General features: G+C 37.4%; 2 protein-coding genes across 3 annotated transcripts in view; one reads left to right on the top strand and one right to left on the bottom strand.

Moving 5' to 3' along the window:
- The window catches only part of SERPINF1 (serpin family F member 1), a 59,612-nt gene extending 49,589 nt beyond the window's left edge, over window positions 1-10,023 (top strand). The window contains exons 7-8 of the mRNA XM_075196696.1: window positions 959-1,169; window positions 8,908-10,023. Coding sequence (XP_075052797.1) covers window positions 959-1,169; window positions 8,908-9,170 — 474 coding nt within the window. The 3' untranslated portion in view covers window positions 9,171-10,023. The remainder of the gene's footprint in view (window positions 1-958; window positions 1,170-8,907) is intronic.
- Window positions 10,024-10,070: 47 nt separating this feature from the next.
- SMYD4 (SET and MYND domain containing 4) overlaps window positions 10,071-15,914 on the bottom strand; it is a 36,451-nt gene continuing 30,607 nt past the window's right edge. Inside the window, exons 5-11 of one of the 2 annotated variants that reach the window (XM_075196692.1) lie at window positions 14,804-15,806; window positions 13,661-13,843; window positions 11,554-11,711; window positions 11,323-11,455; window positions 10,787-10,903; window positions 10,587-10,710; window positions 10,071-10,493 (exon numbers count right to left, since the gene is read on the bottom strand). In XM_075196692.1, the coding sequence (XP_075052793.1) occupies window positions 10,340-10,493; window positions 10,587-10,710; window positions 10,787-10,903; window positions 11,323-11,455; window positions 11,554-11,711; window positions 13,661-13,843; window positions 14,804-15,806 (1,872 nt within the window). In that variant the 3' untranslated portion in view covers window positions 10,071-10,339. The remainder of the gene's footprint in view (window positions 10,494-10,586; window positions 10,711-10,786; window positions 10,904-11,322; window positions 11,456-11,553; window positions 11,712-13,660; window positions 13,844-14,803; window positions 15,807-15,914) is intronic. The other variant, XM_075196693.1, reaches the window with a different exon arrangement.

Raw genomic sequence — 15,914 nt, 5'->3', positions numbered from 1 at the left:
TATCAGGGTAGTAGCAGGAAATAGGAGTGGTACAAGTAAAGCTAAGAGGATTGAACAAAAAAAAAAACATTTGTTGGAGCACAGCAATAATGAATATATCTAAAGCAATAATCATTGCAATGGTTTCAGAAGCTGTATAAAGGAGGCTGCAATCTTCCACATTTGAATATAACAACAAAACCCCCTAAAAAAACCAGTGTTATATAAACCAGAACAGGCACTAAATATAAAAATATATCATTTGAAAAAGTCTCTCAGGAATCATAAGTGTCGCTATAAATAGATTCAATATAATCATATAAATACATGAAATAATAAACAAAATCCATCACAAATATAAAGCAATCACTAGGGTGACTGGTAATAAATTGGGAATTCGGAATCCTCAAGTTACTTAATGAAACAAAGTTACATGTTTATTCCTATCATACAAGGACTTGTTGCTGATTATGGATTCTCACATTCCACCCACATACTTTTTAGTATACAAACTAAAAAACTATTCCAATAAACTAAGACCTATTCCCTTAGAAATTTATAATAAACAAGAGTATCTCCCCTATGTTCAGGACTTGCAAACTGCTCATCCAAAACACACTATATTTCTGGCCAAGTTTATAGGTACAGCATTAGGTTTGTTTTAATAATTTGAAGGCTGCTCCACAATCTTGGACCCATGACTGCAGTCCAAACTGTCCTCAACAGACTCCATCACAGGGCAAAGTAAAGCTACTTAATGCATTGCAAAAATAGCAGAGTCTACCATAAATCCTTTTGTGTGATTGCTTAGTACAAAGTCCACCATGCCTGTTCTTTTTTTTTATAAAGATGGCATCAAGTCGTAAGTCTAAAAAATAGATTACAGCCTTTCATCTAAAGTGACGGTAAAAACAAAAAAAAAGTAATTGTAGTTTTCCAAATAATTGTATCTGGGCTTCATTAGTATGTTTCATTCCAGATTGTCCAGCTGCCGCTCACCGGAGGAGTCAGCATCATGTTTTTCCTGCCTCTTACAGTAACCCAGAACCTTACCTTAATTGAAGAGGGTCTTACATCTGAGTTTGTTCATGACATAGATCGGGCATTGCAGTCCGTCATCATAACGATAAGCATACCAAAACTGAAGGTGAACTACGAGGCTAAGCTTGACAGCACTCTACAGGACATGAGTATGTATTTGGCTCTTTTTAATTTTGTATTGCACATTATATTTTATGATTCTGATATATCATATTGCTATTTAGAGAGTTTATAAGGTAGAACAATACATAATATATATATACATATATATATAGATATATATATATATATATATACATACACATATTTATATATATAGATAGATAGATGCATTATATCTATATGTAAGGCATGTTTCACTAGTGTGCCAGCAAATATTATTTGATGTAGGAGTTGCTAGAACCAACCTGTAGCCAATGAAAGCATAAAGTGAGCTACAAACAGTGGAGTTTGGTTGGTCAATCAGATCAGTATTGGTTCAGCTGGACAAGCACTATTCTGTGTTTGGGTTCCAAAACAGTCATTATAGACTACTGAAAAATAGGAAAATGGGTGATGAAAGTAGCTTAACCAGCACTGGCAAGAGTTCAATGACTGAATATTAGGCAGTCTTGATGGACATGGAATATTCCATGGTCTCGCATCCATGTTACATAACTGGTTCACTGTGAGTATTTGCATGTGTCGATGTAACTTTCTTTAATGAACCCAATTTGCAGTGCTACTGAGGGTGCTCGTACCTGCTCTGTCTGTTTTCTCATCTTCTATCCCCACTGAATGAGCACTGTCATAATAGCAGCAGCAAAATAGTCGAGTGCAGAATGTCACTATTTGTTACAGGGTTCACATATTTATCAAGTTAAAATTTTACCTGCAATTTACCTGCTTTTACTTCTGAGTGAAGAAAAAAAAAAAAAAAAAATTATACATACACACACATATAATAATATATATATATATATATATATATATATATATATATATATATATATATATATATATATATATATTCCTTGCTAACCACCACCATGCAAATATTGTACATCATTATGATCATTCGCATAGTGATATTATTACATTGGCAATTACAACTTATGTGAAACCCTGTCGAGATCCAGTGTTCTCTGTTCACAATCTTTTACTGAATATTTAATTTAGAAAACATATATATATACACTGCCTTTTAGCGAATAAAATCAGAGCAAAATATACATGAACAATCTTTCTAAAAGATGATCATGAATTCTCCTTTAAGACCCTCTGAAAATTGGCCTGTGCTCCATAGGGATTTAGCACTTGAACTACTTATTCCATTTCTCCTTCACAGTTGTTCTGTAAGAACCTAACACTTGTTGAGAACACTGAAGGTGATAATAGTTTGTTGAAGGGTGTACATAGAACCTATCAGTAAAGGCTGAATTCTGAACACATTTGAGTCTTATGGAGAAAATATAAAAATGATTAATGGAGAGTAGAGTGCATGTTGCCTCTCTGCCACCTAGATCAGTTATCTGGAGGGGGTTTTATGTATTACACATTTTTAATTATAATGAGATAAAAACAGTATAGTATATTTACAATATTATTAGTAGAAAATACCTTTTATGTGCTTAAAAGAGATCTAGGGATATATTTACTAAACTGTGGGTTTGAAAAAGTTGAGATGTTGCCTATAGCAACCAATCATATTCTGGCTATCATTTATTTAGTACATTCTACAAAATGACAGCTAAAATCTGATTGGTTGCTATAGGCAACATCTACACTTTTTTAAACAGTTTACTAAATATAACCCCTAGTCTTTGATTAGTGCTGCCTTTGAAAGGTGCCATCTGTGCCACTGCACATGGGCCTGTGCTTCAGCTTAATGCCCATCTCATGAACTTGTTCCATGAACTGAGCAATGGAAGTTAATCACTATGTGTAAAAGCTTGTGCTATGCATGCACCCTATGAATGGTCATAACAAGCCTTAAGTAAACAGCTTTCTACTGGTCCATGAATTCAAGTGCTCATCTTGCAAATATATAGGCTGTGGACCATTTCCCATCCGCATGTCATTCTCAGTGACCACTATAGGGTTGTTAGGCACCAGACCTGCCCATCTGGCAGTCTAGCCATACCTATCCAATGATGTGAGGGCCAGCAATGGATATGGCACGTGTCCCACATTTACAAAGATCAACACTGCTTTTAATAAAGGCTTTTTTATATTATGCTTTAAGCCCTATGCATGTGAAGAAGAAAATAAGGAGGTCCCTTTATGCCTTGCAAATATTCACAAGACAGAACAACAGATGCTGTTTTTATTTATATACTCCCTCCTGGACAAGAGGGGCATGAAGGGACTTCTTATTACTGTTTACACATGCATAGTGCACACTATGTAAAATGTTCATGTTCAAAACGGGACACATTTTCCTTATTTCTAATAAATAGACCCTGTTTAGAAAAGACAGACTATGGAAAAAGGAAGGTGGAGTTGCTTCACAATAAGATAGAAAATATAGAAACTGCAATATACAGTGCATTGCAGATAGGATTAAGAGGATTTATGTAATGTTAGAAAGTGATGGTAGAGAGGTAAATTGTATAAACTACCAGGAAAAGATGACTGATTGGATAGATTAATAATGGAAGAAGTCACTGAGATGTCAATGAAAGATAAGCAGTCCTAGATTTAGTTCTCACAAATGGGGGGGGATATCTATCAAAGGTCAATTTTGACCAAAAATATTATTTTCAATTCACCTATTCTAACTAAATCACCATGTAATTATCCACTTTTTAAAACCTCTAAAAAAAAAAAAAAAAAAGATAAAAAAAACGACGCACATCTCACAATTAGAGAGATCAGCAATTTCTGCAGTATGAAGTATAGAGCAGGGGGAATCTATTAAAAGGCAATTTGAAGATCTCCAAATATAATCCCATTGATGAATGAGATTATCGATTCATCTCAATGAACAATGCATTTGAGTGGGCACATAGAAATGGATTGGCGATTAAAATGAATGGTTAAAAGTGTCGGAAATAAATAGGCTGTTGATTTAAAACAAACAAACAAAACCAAAAAAGTAATAACAAAAAAGATTAAATTCTATTGTGAAACTACTAGTCCCAACAAACCCTGTATTGAATGCTTGGGTATGTTGGTGCTTTTAGAACATGCTGGTGCTTCAAATCCCAGCAATTACTGGGATTTGTACAGCTGCAAGTCCAAGCAAGCCCTGGCAGCAGGGTTGCTGGGATTTGTGGAAGTACAAGCGACAGCATGTCCTGTCAGCTCGGGAATACTGGGACAGTTGCACAGTAGTGTTTTTATTTGCTTTGCCACAGCCCCATTGCTCAGTTAATCATAAGCGGATAGCATGCAATACTGGCTTGTGATTGGCTAAGCTTTTCTCATTCATTTCTATTGGCAATGCATTTCAATAGGCTTACTGCTCAATCAGTATTTAATAGATTGGAGAATTTGGGGAATTAATTATTGATTTATGGCAATTTTGACTTTTTAACAAAATTTCCCATTATTGGCTCTTCCCCATATCATACTATTATGTGTGTACCCCAAGGAGAGGACTTGGGGTCTATTGTCCATCAGTGTGGTTTAATATATAGGCAGAAATAAAGCAGAACTGCACAAAAAAAAGGTTTAGAGCTTAGAAAGGCTCACTATTGTCGAATGAGGATTAATTTATGAATCTCTGACAGAGTGAGAATTGATATGTGGATTGCAGGAACAGTGGAAAAACTAAGATAAGAATAATTAAATGCAATAGAACACATTTGTAAAAGAAAGTCAATATGGTTTTCCAAGGAAGTGGCAGTTCTAATACAACTGCATTTAAAAAATATAGATAGACCAATCAGAGGAGAATAAAAAAAAACCAAAAACATTCAAAGCTAGTCTAAAAGAGATTAAACACAATAAGATGTGCTGCACCACAAACAGAAAAATCAGTCAGGAAAAAATGGTGAAAAATTATCTTTTGATTCATTAATAGATTAAAAAAAAGGAAGGGGAGAAAAGAAAGGCAATAAACTGAAGCAGGAGGATATGTTGAAGGAGGCAAAGAAATTGCAAATTGCCTAAATACATTTTATGGTCTATACCTACTGATGGAAATGCAAAGGGTGACGAGACACAAATGTATTTACTACAGAAAAGGTCTGACTAGAATGCTCAAAATTAAAAGTAAAACTAGAGAAACCCAGCTATAACCGCCTTAAATTAAACTGAAAAGTAATGTCTAAATTACTTTATTAAGAATTCAATAACTTTTCTATACACTACATTACATGTAGAAATTTCAACAACTGAGTATAGTGAATAAATAATATTATCAATCAATCACTTAAAGGAACTAAAGAATTTCTTTTATTCACTACAATGTATGTTAAACTTCTTCCATCAAACTTACATTGCTGGGCATGTTCCCTGCAAGACGCGCTGATATATGTGGCTGCAAATAACTGCCACAGTTTCTAGACCACCCAGCAGGTCACATGTTTCAGGTCACCCAGCAGGGCTTCAAATAACTGTCAGTTTCCAGACCACCCAGCATGTCACATGTTCCAGGTCATTCAGCAGGTTCACAGGGAGAGTTCACAAACTGTCACAGTTTCCAGAGCAACCAGCAGCTGCACAGGTAAATTGCCAACAGTCACATTTTCCAGAGGAAAATGGTACTGCATTGTTGTAAATGGCGGGCAGACATTTTGCAAAACAACTCTGAAACGATACAAATGATTACAATCCCAATATTTTTCTGAAAATCGACAGACCAAAACCTTTATTTTGGTATACGATGTACCCTACTTAGCATAAGTACGACTTTTATTATGACATCAGTCTATTAATATATAGATAGGTCAGATGATATACATCCAATAGTATTAAAAAAACCTAAGAGGTAGATGTATCAAACCTTCTAAAATGGAAAAGTGGAGGTGTTGTCCATAGCAACCAATCAGATACCATCATTTAACTAGTACATTTCAGAAAACGACAGCTAGTCATGGCCAAAAGTTTTGAGAATGACACAAGTATTGTTTTCCACAAAGTTTGCTGTTTAAATGTTTTTTAGACCTGTTTGTCAGATGTTGCTATGGTATACTGAAGCAAAATTACAAGCATTTCATGTGTCAAAGGCTTTTATTGACAATTACATTAAGTTTATGCAAAAAGTCAATATTTGCAGTGTTGACTCTTTTTTTTTTTTGAAGACCTCTGCAATTCGTCCTGGCATGCTGTCAATCAACTTCTGGGCACACATACTGACTGATGACCATTCTTGCCTAATCAATGCTTGGAGTTTGTCAGAATTTGTGGGGGTTTTTTTGTCCACTTGAGGATTGACCACAAGTTCTCAATGGGCTTAAGGTCTGCGGAGTTTCCTGACCATGGACCCAAAATTTCGATGTTTTGATCACTTTTGCCTTATGGCAAGGTGTTACATATGCTGGAAAAGGCATTGTTTGTCACCAAACTGTTCTTGGATGTTTGGGAGAAGTTGCTCTTGGAGGATGTTTTGGTACCATTCTTTATTCATGTGTTCTTAGGCAAAATTGTGAGTGAGCCCACTCCCTTGGCTGAAGCAAACCCACACATGAATGGTCTCAGAATGCTTAACTGTTGGCATGACACAGAACTGATGGTAGCGCTCACCTTTTCTTCTGCGGACAAGCGTTTTTCCCGATTGCCCAAACAATCTGAAAGGGGATTCCTCAAAGACAATGACTATACCCCAGTCCTCAGCAACCCAATCTCTGTACCTTATGCAGAAAATCAGTTTGTCCCTGATGTTTTTCCTGGAGAGAAGTAGCTTCTTTGCTGGTCTTCTTGACACCAGGCCATCCTCCAAAAGTCTTCGCCTCACTGTGCATGCAGATGCACGCACACCTGCCTGCTGCTCTATACTGGTGGTGTCCTGATCCCGCTGCTGAATCAACTTTAGGAGATGGTCTTGGTGCCTGCTGGACATTCTTCGGCACCCTGAAGCCTTCTTTACAACTATTGAACCTCTCTCCTTGAAGTTCTTGATGATCCCATAAATTAGGTGCAATCTTACTAGCAGCAATATCCTTACCTGTGAAGCCCTTTTTGTGCAAAGCAATGATGACTGCACCTGTTTCTTTGCAAGTAACCATGGTTAACAGAGGAAGAACAATGATTGTAAGCACCACCCTCCTTTAAAGCTTCCAGTCTGTTATTCTAACTCAATCAGCATGACAGAGTGATCTCCAGCCTTGTCCTCATCAACACTCTCACCTGTGTTAATGAGAGAATCACTGACCTGATGTCAGCTGGTCCTTTTGTGGCAGGAATTAAATGCCGTGTAAATGTTGTTTTTGGGATAAAGTTCATTGTCATGACAAAGAGGGACTTTGAAATTAACTGCAATTCATCTGATAACTCTTCATGACATGCTGGAGTATATGCAAATTGCCATCATAAAAACTGAGGCGGCAGACTTTGTTTGGCCATGACTGTAGAATCAGTTTGATTGCTATGAACAACATCTCCACTTTTCCTCTCTAGAATGTTTAATACATTTAACCCTAACAGTAGTGCATATAGTGTTAACTAAACTTTTTACCTAATCACTGCTGAAAGGTATAATTCCAGGTGATTGGATTAGCAACACAGGCAGTAGAATATCATAACTATAGTCCTGTGAATCTCACACGAACGGTAGGAAGGTTATTGGAATCACAAAAAAACAAGAATTGTTGACTATTTTGAGTCAAGACAATACAAAATCCAAGGCAGCATGTATTTGCTTGTGGGAGATCATGACAAACAAATCTAGTGGATATTTTTTTGACTCCGTAACTAGTAGAGATAGATAAAGGCATATTACTTATTTAGATTTTAGCAAGGCATTTAATATGGCATGCCACAATAAATTAATCTCAAAGATTGTGGAATGGAAAGGGTTTGGCAGTAGACAGTGGTATAGTCAATGGTGTAAGCTCAGATGAACAGCTGATAACCAGTGAAAACCTCATGGGTCCATGTTGGGTCCTGTTTTCCTTAATGCATTAATTATAAATATGGTATTAGTGATATCACTTGTGGTCTACAATAGAAGGTATATTTTTTTTTGCAGATGATATAATAATTGATATCTCAGTAGATCAAATTTGGAGTGATTTATAGAAAATAGAATGCAGTAATTCATTGAATTTTAAATGTAATCAATCAAAATGTAAACTAATACAAATAGGACACAACAATCTTAAACCATAATCTATGGTGTGCAATGCCAACAAGACCAAAGTAAAGGAAGTTAGTTTCAGATATTATGGTGGTAAACAAGCAGTGTAAAAAGCTAGCAGAATACTTGGTTGTATAGGAAGAAATTTTAGTAGCAAGGAGATGGGGTTATATTGTCCCTTTATAAGCCATTATACTGGCTGTGTATAGTTCTGGAGGCCATGTCTCCAAACTGACATCAGTAAACAAGAAAATAGAGAAGGCTTCTAAAATGGTGCATGGACTGAGTAAATTATCAAAAATTATCAAGGATTAGTTTTAAAGCTGCTCATGTATAGCGTAGAGGAGAGAAGGGAAAGAACTGGTAATATAGAAACATTCCTATATATTGACGGCATTAATAGAGACCAGTATTTTTAAAAATCAGAGTTTCGGAATGAGGGGAATCACTTTGAAATTGGAGAAATGAAGACTTAAAGGTAAAATAGAACAATACATTTTTACAGAAGTGGTGACATATACATGGAATAGACTTCCAATAAGCATTGTGGATACAGTTAAAAGTATTTAAGAATGCATGGCTTTTCTAAAGACAGATCTAAATATAAAAACAAACAAAAACTGGTAGGTTCTTTTCTGCCATTAAATTCTATGTCTCTGTTTCAGAACTTCAACCTCTCTTCTCAAGTCCTGACTTCAGTAAAATCTCTTCCAAGTCACTGAAGCTCACACACGTTGTGCACAAGGCCGCCCTGGAACTTAACGAAGACGGAGTGGACAATGCACCAAAAGTGGACCCCACCACCCGTCATCATTTGCCACTGGAGTTTTCCTTGGACCACCCATTCCTGTTTGTTCTCCGTGCTGATGATAATGGTGCTCTTCTAATGATTGGAAAAGTAATGAACCCTAAGGAAGTGTCTCGTTAACCACAACGCTTTCCATTTTTTTTGACTGTCAACGAATTTTGGAATTCCGTCGACAGCCAAACTGGTTACACTTGCCCACTTATTTGAAACAATTAAAATCAAATTTCAAAATCTTAGGTTAGCAAAATCAAGTTTATATGCAATTGAAAAGCGCTACGGAATATGCTGGCGCTATATAAATAAATGTTGTTGATGATGATGAGAATATGTTCAATGTTTACCCCAGTATTGTTCATATAAATCTAAATGGATATGGTAAACAGACGAGATGTAATAAATGTACTAAATGTTCATTTTAAAGGCTTACCCATTATAGTCTACATATGGCAGATGCAGCTACTGTATGTTTAAATTTAGGGCAGTCTTTGTGCATGTGTACTAAATTGATAGGTGTCAATGTTTATAAAGAGAGTGTAAAATTGCCAATACAATTCAAAACGAACCTGGTTTCAGACTTTACAGAATAAATTCTCAACATGCAACTGAAATACTTTACCACTTCACAAGGTCATGTTTTCAGTTTATTCTGTGAGGAGAAGTAATTAATTCACACGTGTATAGTTAAGTAAAACCCCCAAATACTGTTCAAGATATTGTTTAATAACTGTGCTTTAGAACACCCTTTGTAAATGTTAGTCCTAAATATTCTTATTGAGTGCTTGATATTCATCTAGCTAAAAAAAGTGGATTTCAGTAAAAATGGTATCTATGTGCATCCTCTCAATTCGTACGCGGTGTTCCATTATGCTGTTCTACTACTTCAAAGAGGTGAGGTCCCAGCTGAGCTCTGTTTCTCTTCTATATGCTAGAACAATCCAATGCAATAAAGTCTGTTTTACTTATTGCTCAGGAATCTGTCTCTCCTGTTTCATTCATTCAGTGCAAAAATTAACCCAGTACTGGAACTGCCGAGTTTATTAACATAATTCATGCAAAGGGAATAGCACCTTCTTTAGAAAGTGTAACAAGTCTAATTAGTCAAGTATGCTCTCTGAGCAGTTGCTTCATAAAGATAAATTAATTGCAAGTGTATCCTGGGAGTTTCTAAGTGCTGACAGATGCAGACATATAAAGGTACTGATTTTTGCTAGGAACTGCGAGAGGACACATAATTTGTATGTAGTTCATTCATTTACAAGGCGATAATTTCACTCCACAACATTGCAGAACTATTTCTCCTGTGCAGCCCCTATCCAAGGCAGCTGTAGCAGACAGGTCTTCATCTCTTGCAGCTCTTGCAGAAGGCTATGTTCAGGTCCATAGTGCATAGTGAGGATATGCTGGGTTCTCAGAATAATGTCCAAAGCATCAGCCACCTCACGTCTACCGAAGATAACATGCATGGTGACTTTCAATTGTACATGTAATTCCACAAACCAAATTACTGTTAAATCATTGATTATTAATACCTCTTACCCATTGAATAAAATCTGTGACAGCTTGAAGAGTTCATGTCCAAGTTCTAAGCTGGAAGAACCGTAACGCTGTCTCACAAGGTGGATACTTTTCCTAAGATATTCCGATGCTGCAGCCCAGTCACCTACAAAGCCCAGCACACAGCAAGTGAGACTAGAAAGACACAGGATTAATGCACTTATAATTCCAGAAAACTGTACCTTTTGATGCTTCAGCCTGAGCCAGCTGATCAAAAATCTCTCCAAAGAGCATGTGATTCTGAGAAAGAAATTGTCTGCTTTCTGATAGACATGACAACAGCATCCTTCTCGCTACATCTAAAGACAAAACATAATGGGGAACATTTACGAAGAATGATGTTGTGCAGAACTAACCCAGTCAAGTCAGCATGAACTAAGTATATTCTTCACATGGATTGCATTTTGCACTGTGTCCTGGTCTCAAATCCCTCCTGCTTCTGGCCATCGTTATTCAACATCCTGTATCATTTGTTATTCCAACTGTCTGTATCATTATCTCTTGATCACTTCCATGCTGCATATGAGAATTCTAGCACTGAGGCTTCTGAACTACATTATAGGTAAATAAAGTTTTAACTGACCATAAACCCACATGATGTTTTTAAAATTATACTAAGTTAAATCTCCATTAGTCCCAGTCAACAATATAAGATATGGCACTTACTTTTTCACCCAATTAATGCCAATATGTGCTGTAATGTAAAATGAGCTGTCACCTGAGTTACTGTCCTGTAGCTGCTCTCGAGCTAAATGAACAACATGCTGAAGATTCTGCAACCGGAGCACAGCTTGATCTTTTCTCAAGGAATGACCACAGGACCCAATGACACAGTTAAGTTCATCTTCACCCTTAGAAGAAAAAAAACAAGAACCTTGTATCATATATATCATACATCACTCTACCTTAAATTCCACACAACTCCTCTATAAATAGAAAGATATATCACCTCTAGTGCAGCCTGGCACTTTGGGCAACAGAAATCACAGGAGGTTTTATCTTTGGATCCCTGCTCTTGTGTACAAGCTTCGCACTGGCACACAAAGAAATACTGATCCTTTAGTAACTTATGTCTTTCCTCAAAGTCCATTCGCAATTTGTGTGGTCCTAGTAGAATATAAAAATGTTTAGGAAACATAAAAAAGAAAAATAAGTTGCAAGTGAGTTTAGCTTTGTAAAGTAATAAATCAAATTCTCTTTTTTCACCAACCATAAAATTATATTTTAGAAAGGGGTGTAACAGGGCATTGCCATGCCCAATAGCAATCTTTGGATAAAGGCCCAATGATGACTCTCTCAAAAAAGCAGGATGGGGGCCTCTTTTGAGCATGCTCAGTCCAACACCTGCCTTGGCTCAGAAGTGGCTCCCGCCTTGCTCCCAATGTAGTTCCGGCCTTGACTTTAGAATAGTATTCCACTCATACATTTTTGCATAAATTGTAGCAGTAATTTTTTTTATGTACACTAACTAAACAAACCTGTTTATAATGTGGAACAGCATATATGCACTAATTACAAATGAATGTATAATGTATGCTTCTTCCCATAAGGAGGGAGAAAAGCCTCACAGCTTATTGGAGTAGGATCTAAGTAGGCCTTTGTGTCTAACCTCGGGCGTGCATGTGGCTCTCTGGTACTCTACCTGTGGCTCGGGTCAATATGTGACAGCAGCAGAAGGAAAGTATCTCAGGTGCATGCCATTTAAGTACAGGCTGCCACGGGTTGTTGTGAGCTGTACCAGTATAGTCCTGCATTGGCAAATGAAGCATATAAGAGTAACACTGGTGGGATGAGGGATACTATTATGCTGAGATCCATTAGTTGCTTAGTGTCCACATAATGTGTCTGGTGTATGTGGCATTGGCTTCTAATTGTCCATAGGAGGTGATCATTTAGAAGCTGGTGGTGCAACTCCCATGTTATGTCTAGTAATGTGGGGCAGATTGATTGATCCTGTTGTCTCAATGCTAGGAGCATAGCATTGAGACAACAAGATCAGTCAATTTTAAGGAACACAAAGGAACTTTGTCCTCAATACAGAATGAGATAAGGTCCACTCATGTGTTTGTATTCACAATGTGCCATGTGAGTTAGACAAGTTTAAGTTGGAAGAAATAGAGAAACTAGAGCAGTGGTTGGAAGCAGGTGGTCCAGGCGACACATATAGCTCTAAACTGTATCACACACTGCGCTCATGATTACAGTGATCTCCCCTCTTTGGTCATCTTCCCTAGTGATTCTTATCGCACAGTGCATTCACTCAGCTTGTAGCAGGTCATTCTATATGTAGATGGGGATTTCATATAACCATTTTAGCTATCCAGTTATACTTTAACCTAATATTTAGGGTTCATCAAAAATTAATGTGACTGTCTCCCATCATATGACTCGTGTTTATCCACAAAGTTAATGTACAGCACACTAGAAGAACCAGATACCACATGTGAGGGTCCTGAGTAATAGCATATTGCACACTATATATCTAGACGTATCAGTATCCAAACTGTTTAGGAAAGGTCTTTATAGCTTTACTTTCATGGTCATACAAAGGAGTGGGCGAGGTTACTGTGGTTTAATCCAGAGTGTCCTCCGCACCTCTGGAGGCTGCAGATGGCACCAGGTGTCTCATTATAATGTGCTCTACCTGTAGATGCCACGGGATTCATTTTGTTGTGACCAAAATTACATTTAAATAGAAGTATATTTTAGAACAAACAAATAAGAGCTATTTTGTTTAAAACGATTTGTTTATAATTTACAATAAAAAACAGATCTAGTGCACATATACAGTAATATCCACTGCATATCATTAATTTATCAGTTTCCCCGATGCTCAAATTCTCGTGCCAGGTTTTGTGAAACAAAAATATGTCTTGATACACTGTTTGGAGTCACTGGCCATTACTGCTGAAGTCCAATTAGTTCTTTGCTAAACTATTAAGGTATTACAAATGAAGCAATATGACGGATTACACCATGATCATAATTCGCAAATATTTTCACATCAAGAGATGACATCATGACATAAAGCAACAGTAAACAGCAGTAAAGCATACCATAACAGTGGACCACCTCCTCTCCTTTTTGGATTGGTCTGCTAGCTTTAACCATGGCACACCTGCCTTGGAAAGACACAGTGGTGTTTGGGTCACATGAATGATTTAGAAGGCTCAGAACTGGGAACAGTGCAGTTGCAAGACGTACACACTTGTTACTTTCCACCAGCGAGGTAGCAGACTCTATAAACATGGAAAGTAAATTTCACCTGTGGCATATGTTCAATATTCAGTCAGTAGATATCTGTTACAAAGCAAGCTACCAAACAAAAAATAGCGCAACACACCATGTAGTACAACTGCATAACCGTGTTTGTGTCTTCTTGCTTCAACAACCTATACATATGCCTGTTTGAGCTGATGGTATTGCTTGCTCCTGACGTTTTGTGGAATGTGACTTCAGTGTTTTCAGCATTCCACAAAGACAACTCACTGCTAACATCATAATGATAATATATATATCGAGGCTGCCCTTGCTTAAAGTGTCTTATTTACAAATCAGGTAAACTTCACGTTTTCCCCATCTCCATTGCTGTTAGCTCATATTAATACTTTGTGCCTGTAATAAAATCATGTTTTACCCATTTTAATGCATGTAAATGTATGTAGAGCATTATGTATAATCCCAATCCTCACAACAATACAAAAGTAAAGCAAGCTGTCATGAGGGTGCAGCTATTGTAAGGGAAGGGGTACTATGCATTTGCCATTACACGCAGAAAAAGAATCAGTAATTGCTCAGCAAGATGTGGGTTTCTCTTTCAGTGATTCACCCAGGGCTTTAGCTTGGCCCAGTTACACCAATGGACATCATGACCCACATACACAGCAGTGCAAGTCCCAGGGCAACTGGCATAGAAGTATTAATGTGACACCACAACTGGGGAAAAACTACTTTCATATGACTGCAAGTAAGTATTTGATATTACATAATGGGTGTAGGAAAATCAAAGTAATGGAATGTTCTATAAACATTGAGAACAATGTGATTTATGTCTATTATGGCCTTACTGTATCCTACAGAATACATTTTATAGTAACACTTTAAGCAAGCAAATATGGTAAAACAGCAATACATTTGTTGTCATTTTAGTTTGAAAAGTCTGCAAATTCTCCTTTGTGTGAACGAAAGAAAAGGATTACCTTCATAACCTTCACAGATGGCAGTCACTGCCTGAGCGTTACAGTGGAGTTGAAGCATATGTTGGAGTATTGCTGAACCAATTAACTGCAATCCTTGGGACTGGTCTTGGCGTGTATGGCCTTCCATTGACATAGTGTCTTCGCTAGATGTCGATGCTTCCCTGCTGGTCAGCTGATCAATGCATAGTTTCTTACATAATGCTGCGCTAGTGAGTGCATAGAGAAACTTGCGCTCCTCTTTGTGCTGTTCAATGTGTGCCAGAAGATTAACTAAAGATTTATAGTCACTGCAATACTGCTCCTTAGAAGCATCATTCAAAGAACAGCTCTGAGTTTTAACTCTGGTGTTTGATGACTGAATTAAGACTTCTGAAACCTGTCTGTAGCCAGTCAGCAGGACTATCCTTAGTGCAGTTTGACAGAAAATGCCTAAACTAAGTAGAAGGCCACCCAATGAGCACTCAACATAATGATAATTATTCCAGGCCTCGTCCAGGCATTTGCTACTACAATATCTGGCAAAACTGCAGTGCTGACAGGGTAGGGAAGCTAAGATCCTCTGTAAGCAATGATGACAGTAAAGATCGCTGTTGCTGACCGTAACATCCCATGTGTTTTGCCCGCTCAATGGATTCCTATTAGGGATTATTACACTAACATAAGCTTCTTCACATATCAAAATATCACCCTGCGCAATATCTTCAGAAGCCACCAAGTGGCGCCCTTGGGAACTGCTAGACTTTAGAGTCAGAGAGGTAGAAGCATTGGTTATCTGCAGGTTTCTGTTCAACTTCAGCTCCTGTTGTTTGTAACTCATAGAATATTTAGCGAGATCCCCTGTGGCCTCAGTCAGCCTAGCGCCTTCTGTCCTAGAGGATACAGTGTTGGAAGAGACAGATTGTTTTAGCTTTTGCAAACACTCTGCCTGTCGCTGAAGGATTTTGTTCTTTAGTCGCTCAGGATATCCATGCTCTTGTGCACGATTAATGTCCTCCAAGCATACCTAATAGAGAATTACCCATGGGGAAAGAAAATAACAATTTGACACATTCTGATACTAGTTTCTGTGGCTTCACCTCTTCACTGAGAATTAGGCAGTGTTCATTCTATT

Source organism: Mixophyes fleayi, chromosome 2 (assembly GCF_038048845.1).
Source record: "Mixophyes fleayi isolate aMixFle1 chromosome 2, aMixFle1.hap1, whole genome shotgun sequence".
Taxonomy (NCBI): domain Eukaryota; kingdom Metazoa; phylum Chordata; class Amphibia; order Anura; family Limnodynastidae; genus Mixophyes; species Mixophyes fleayi.
Note: the sequence above shows the minus strand (reverse complement) of the source record. Positions and strands in the feature narration are given on the sequence as shown.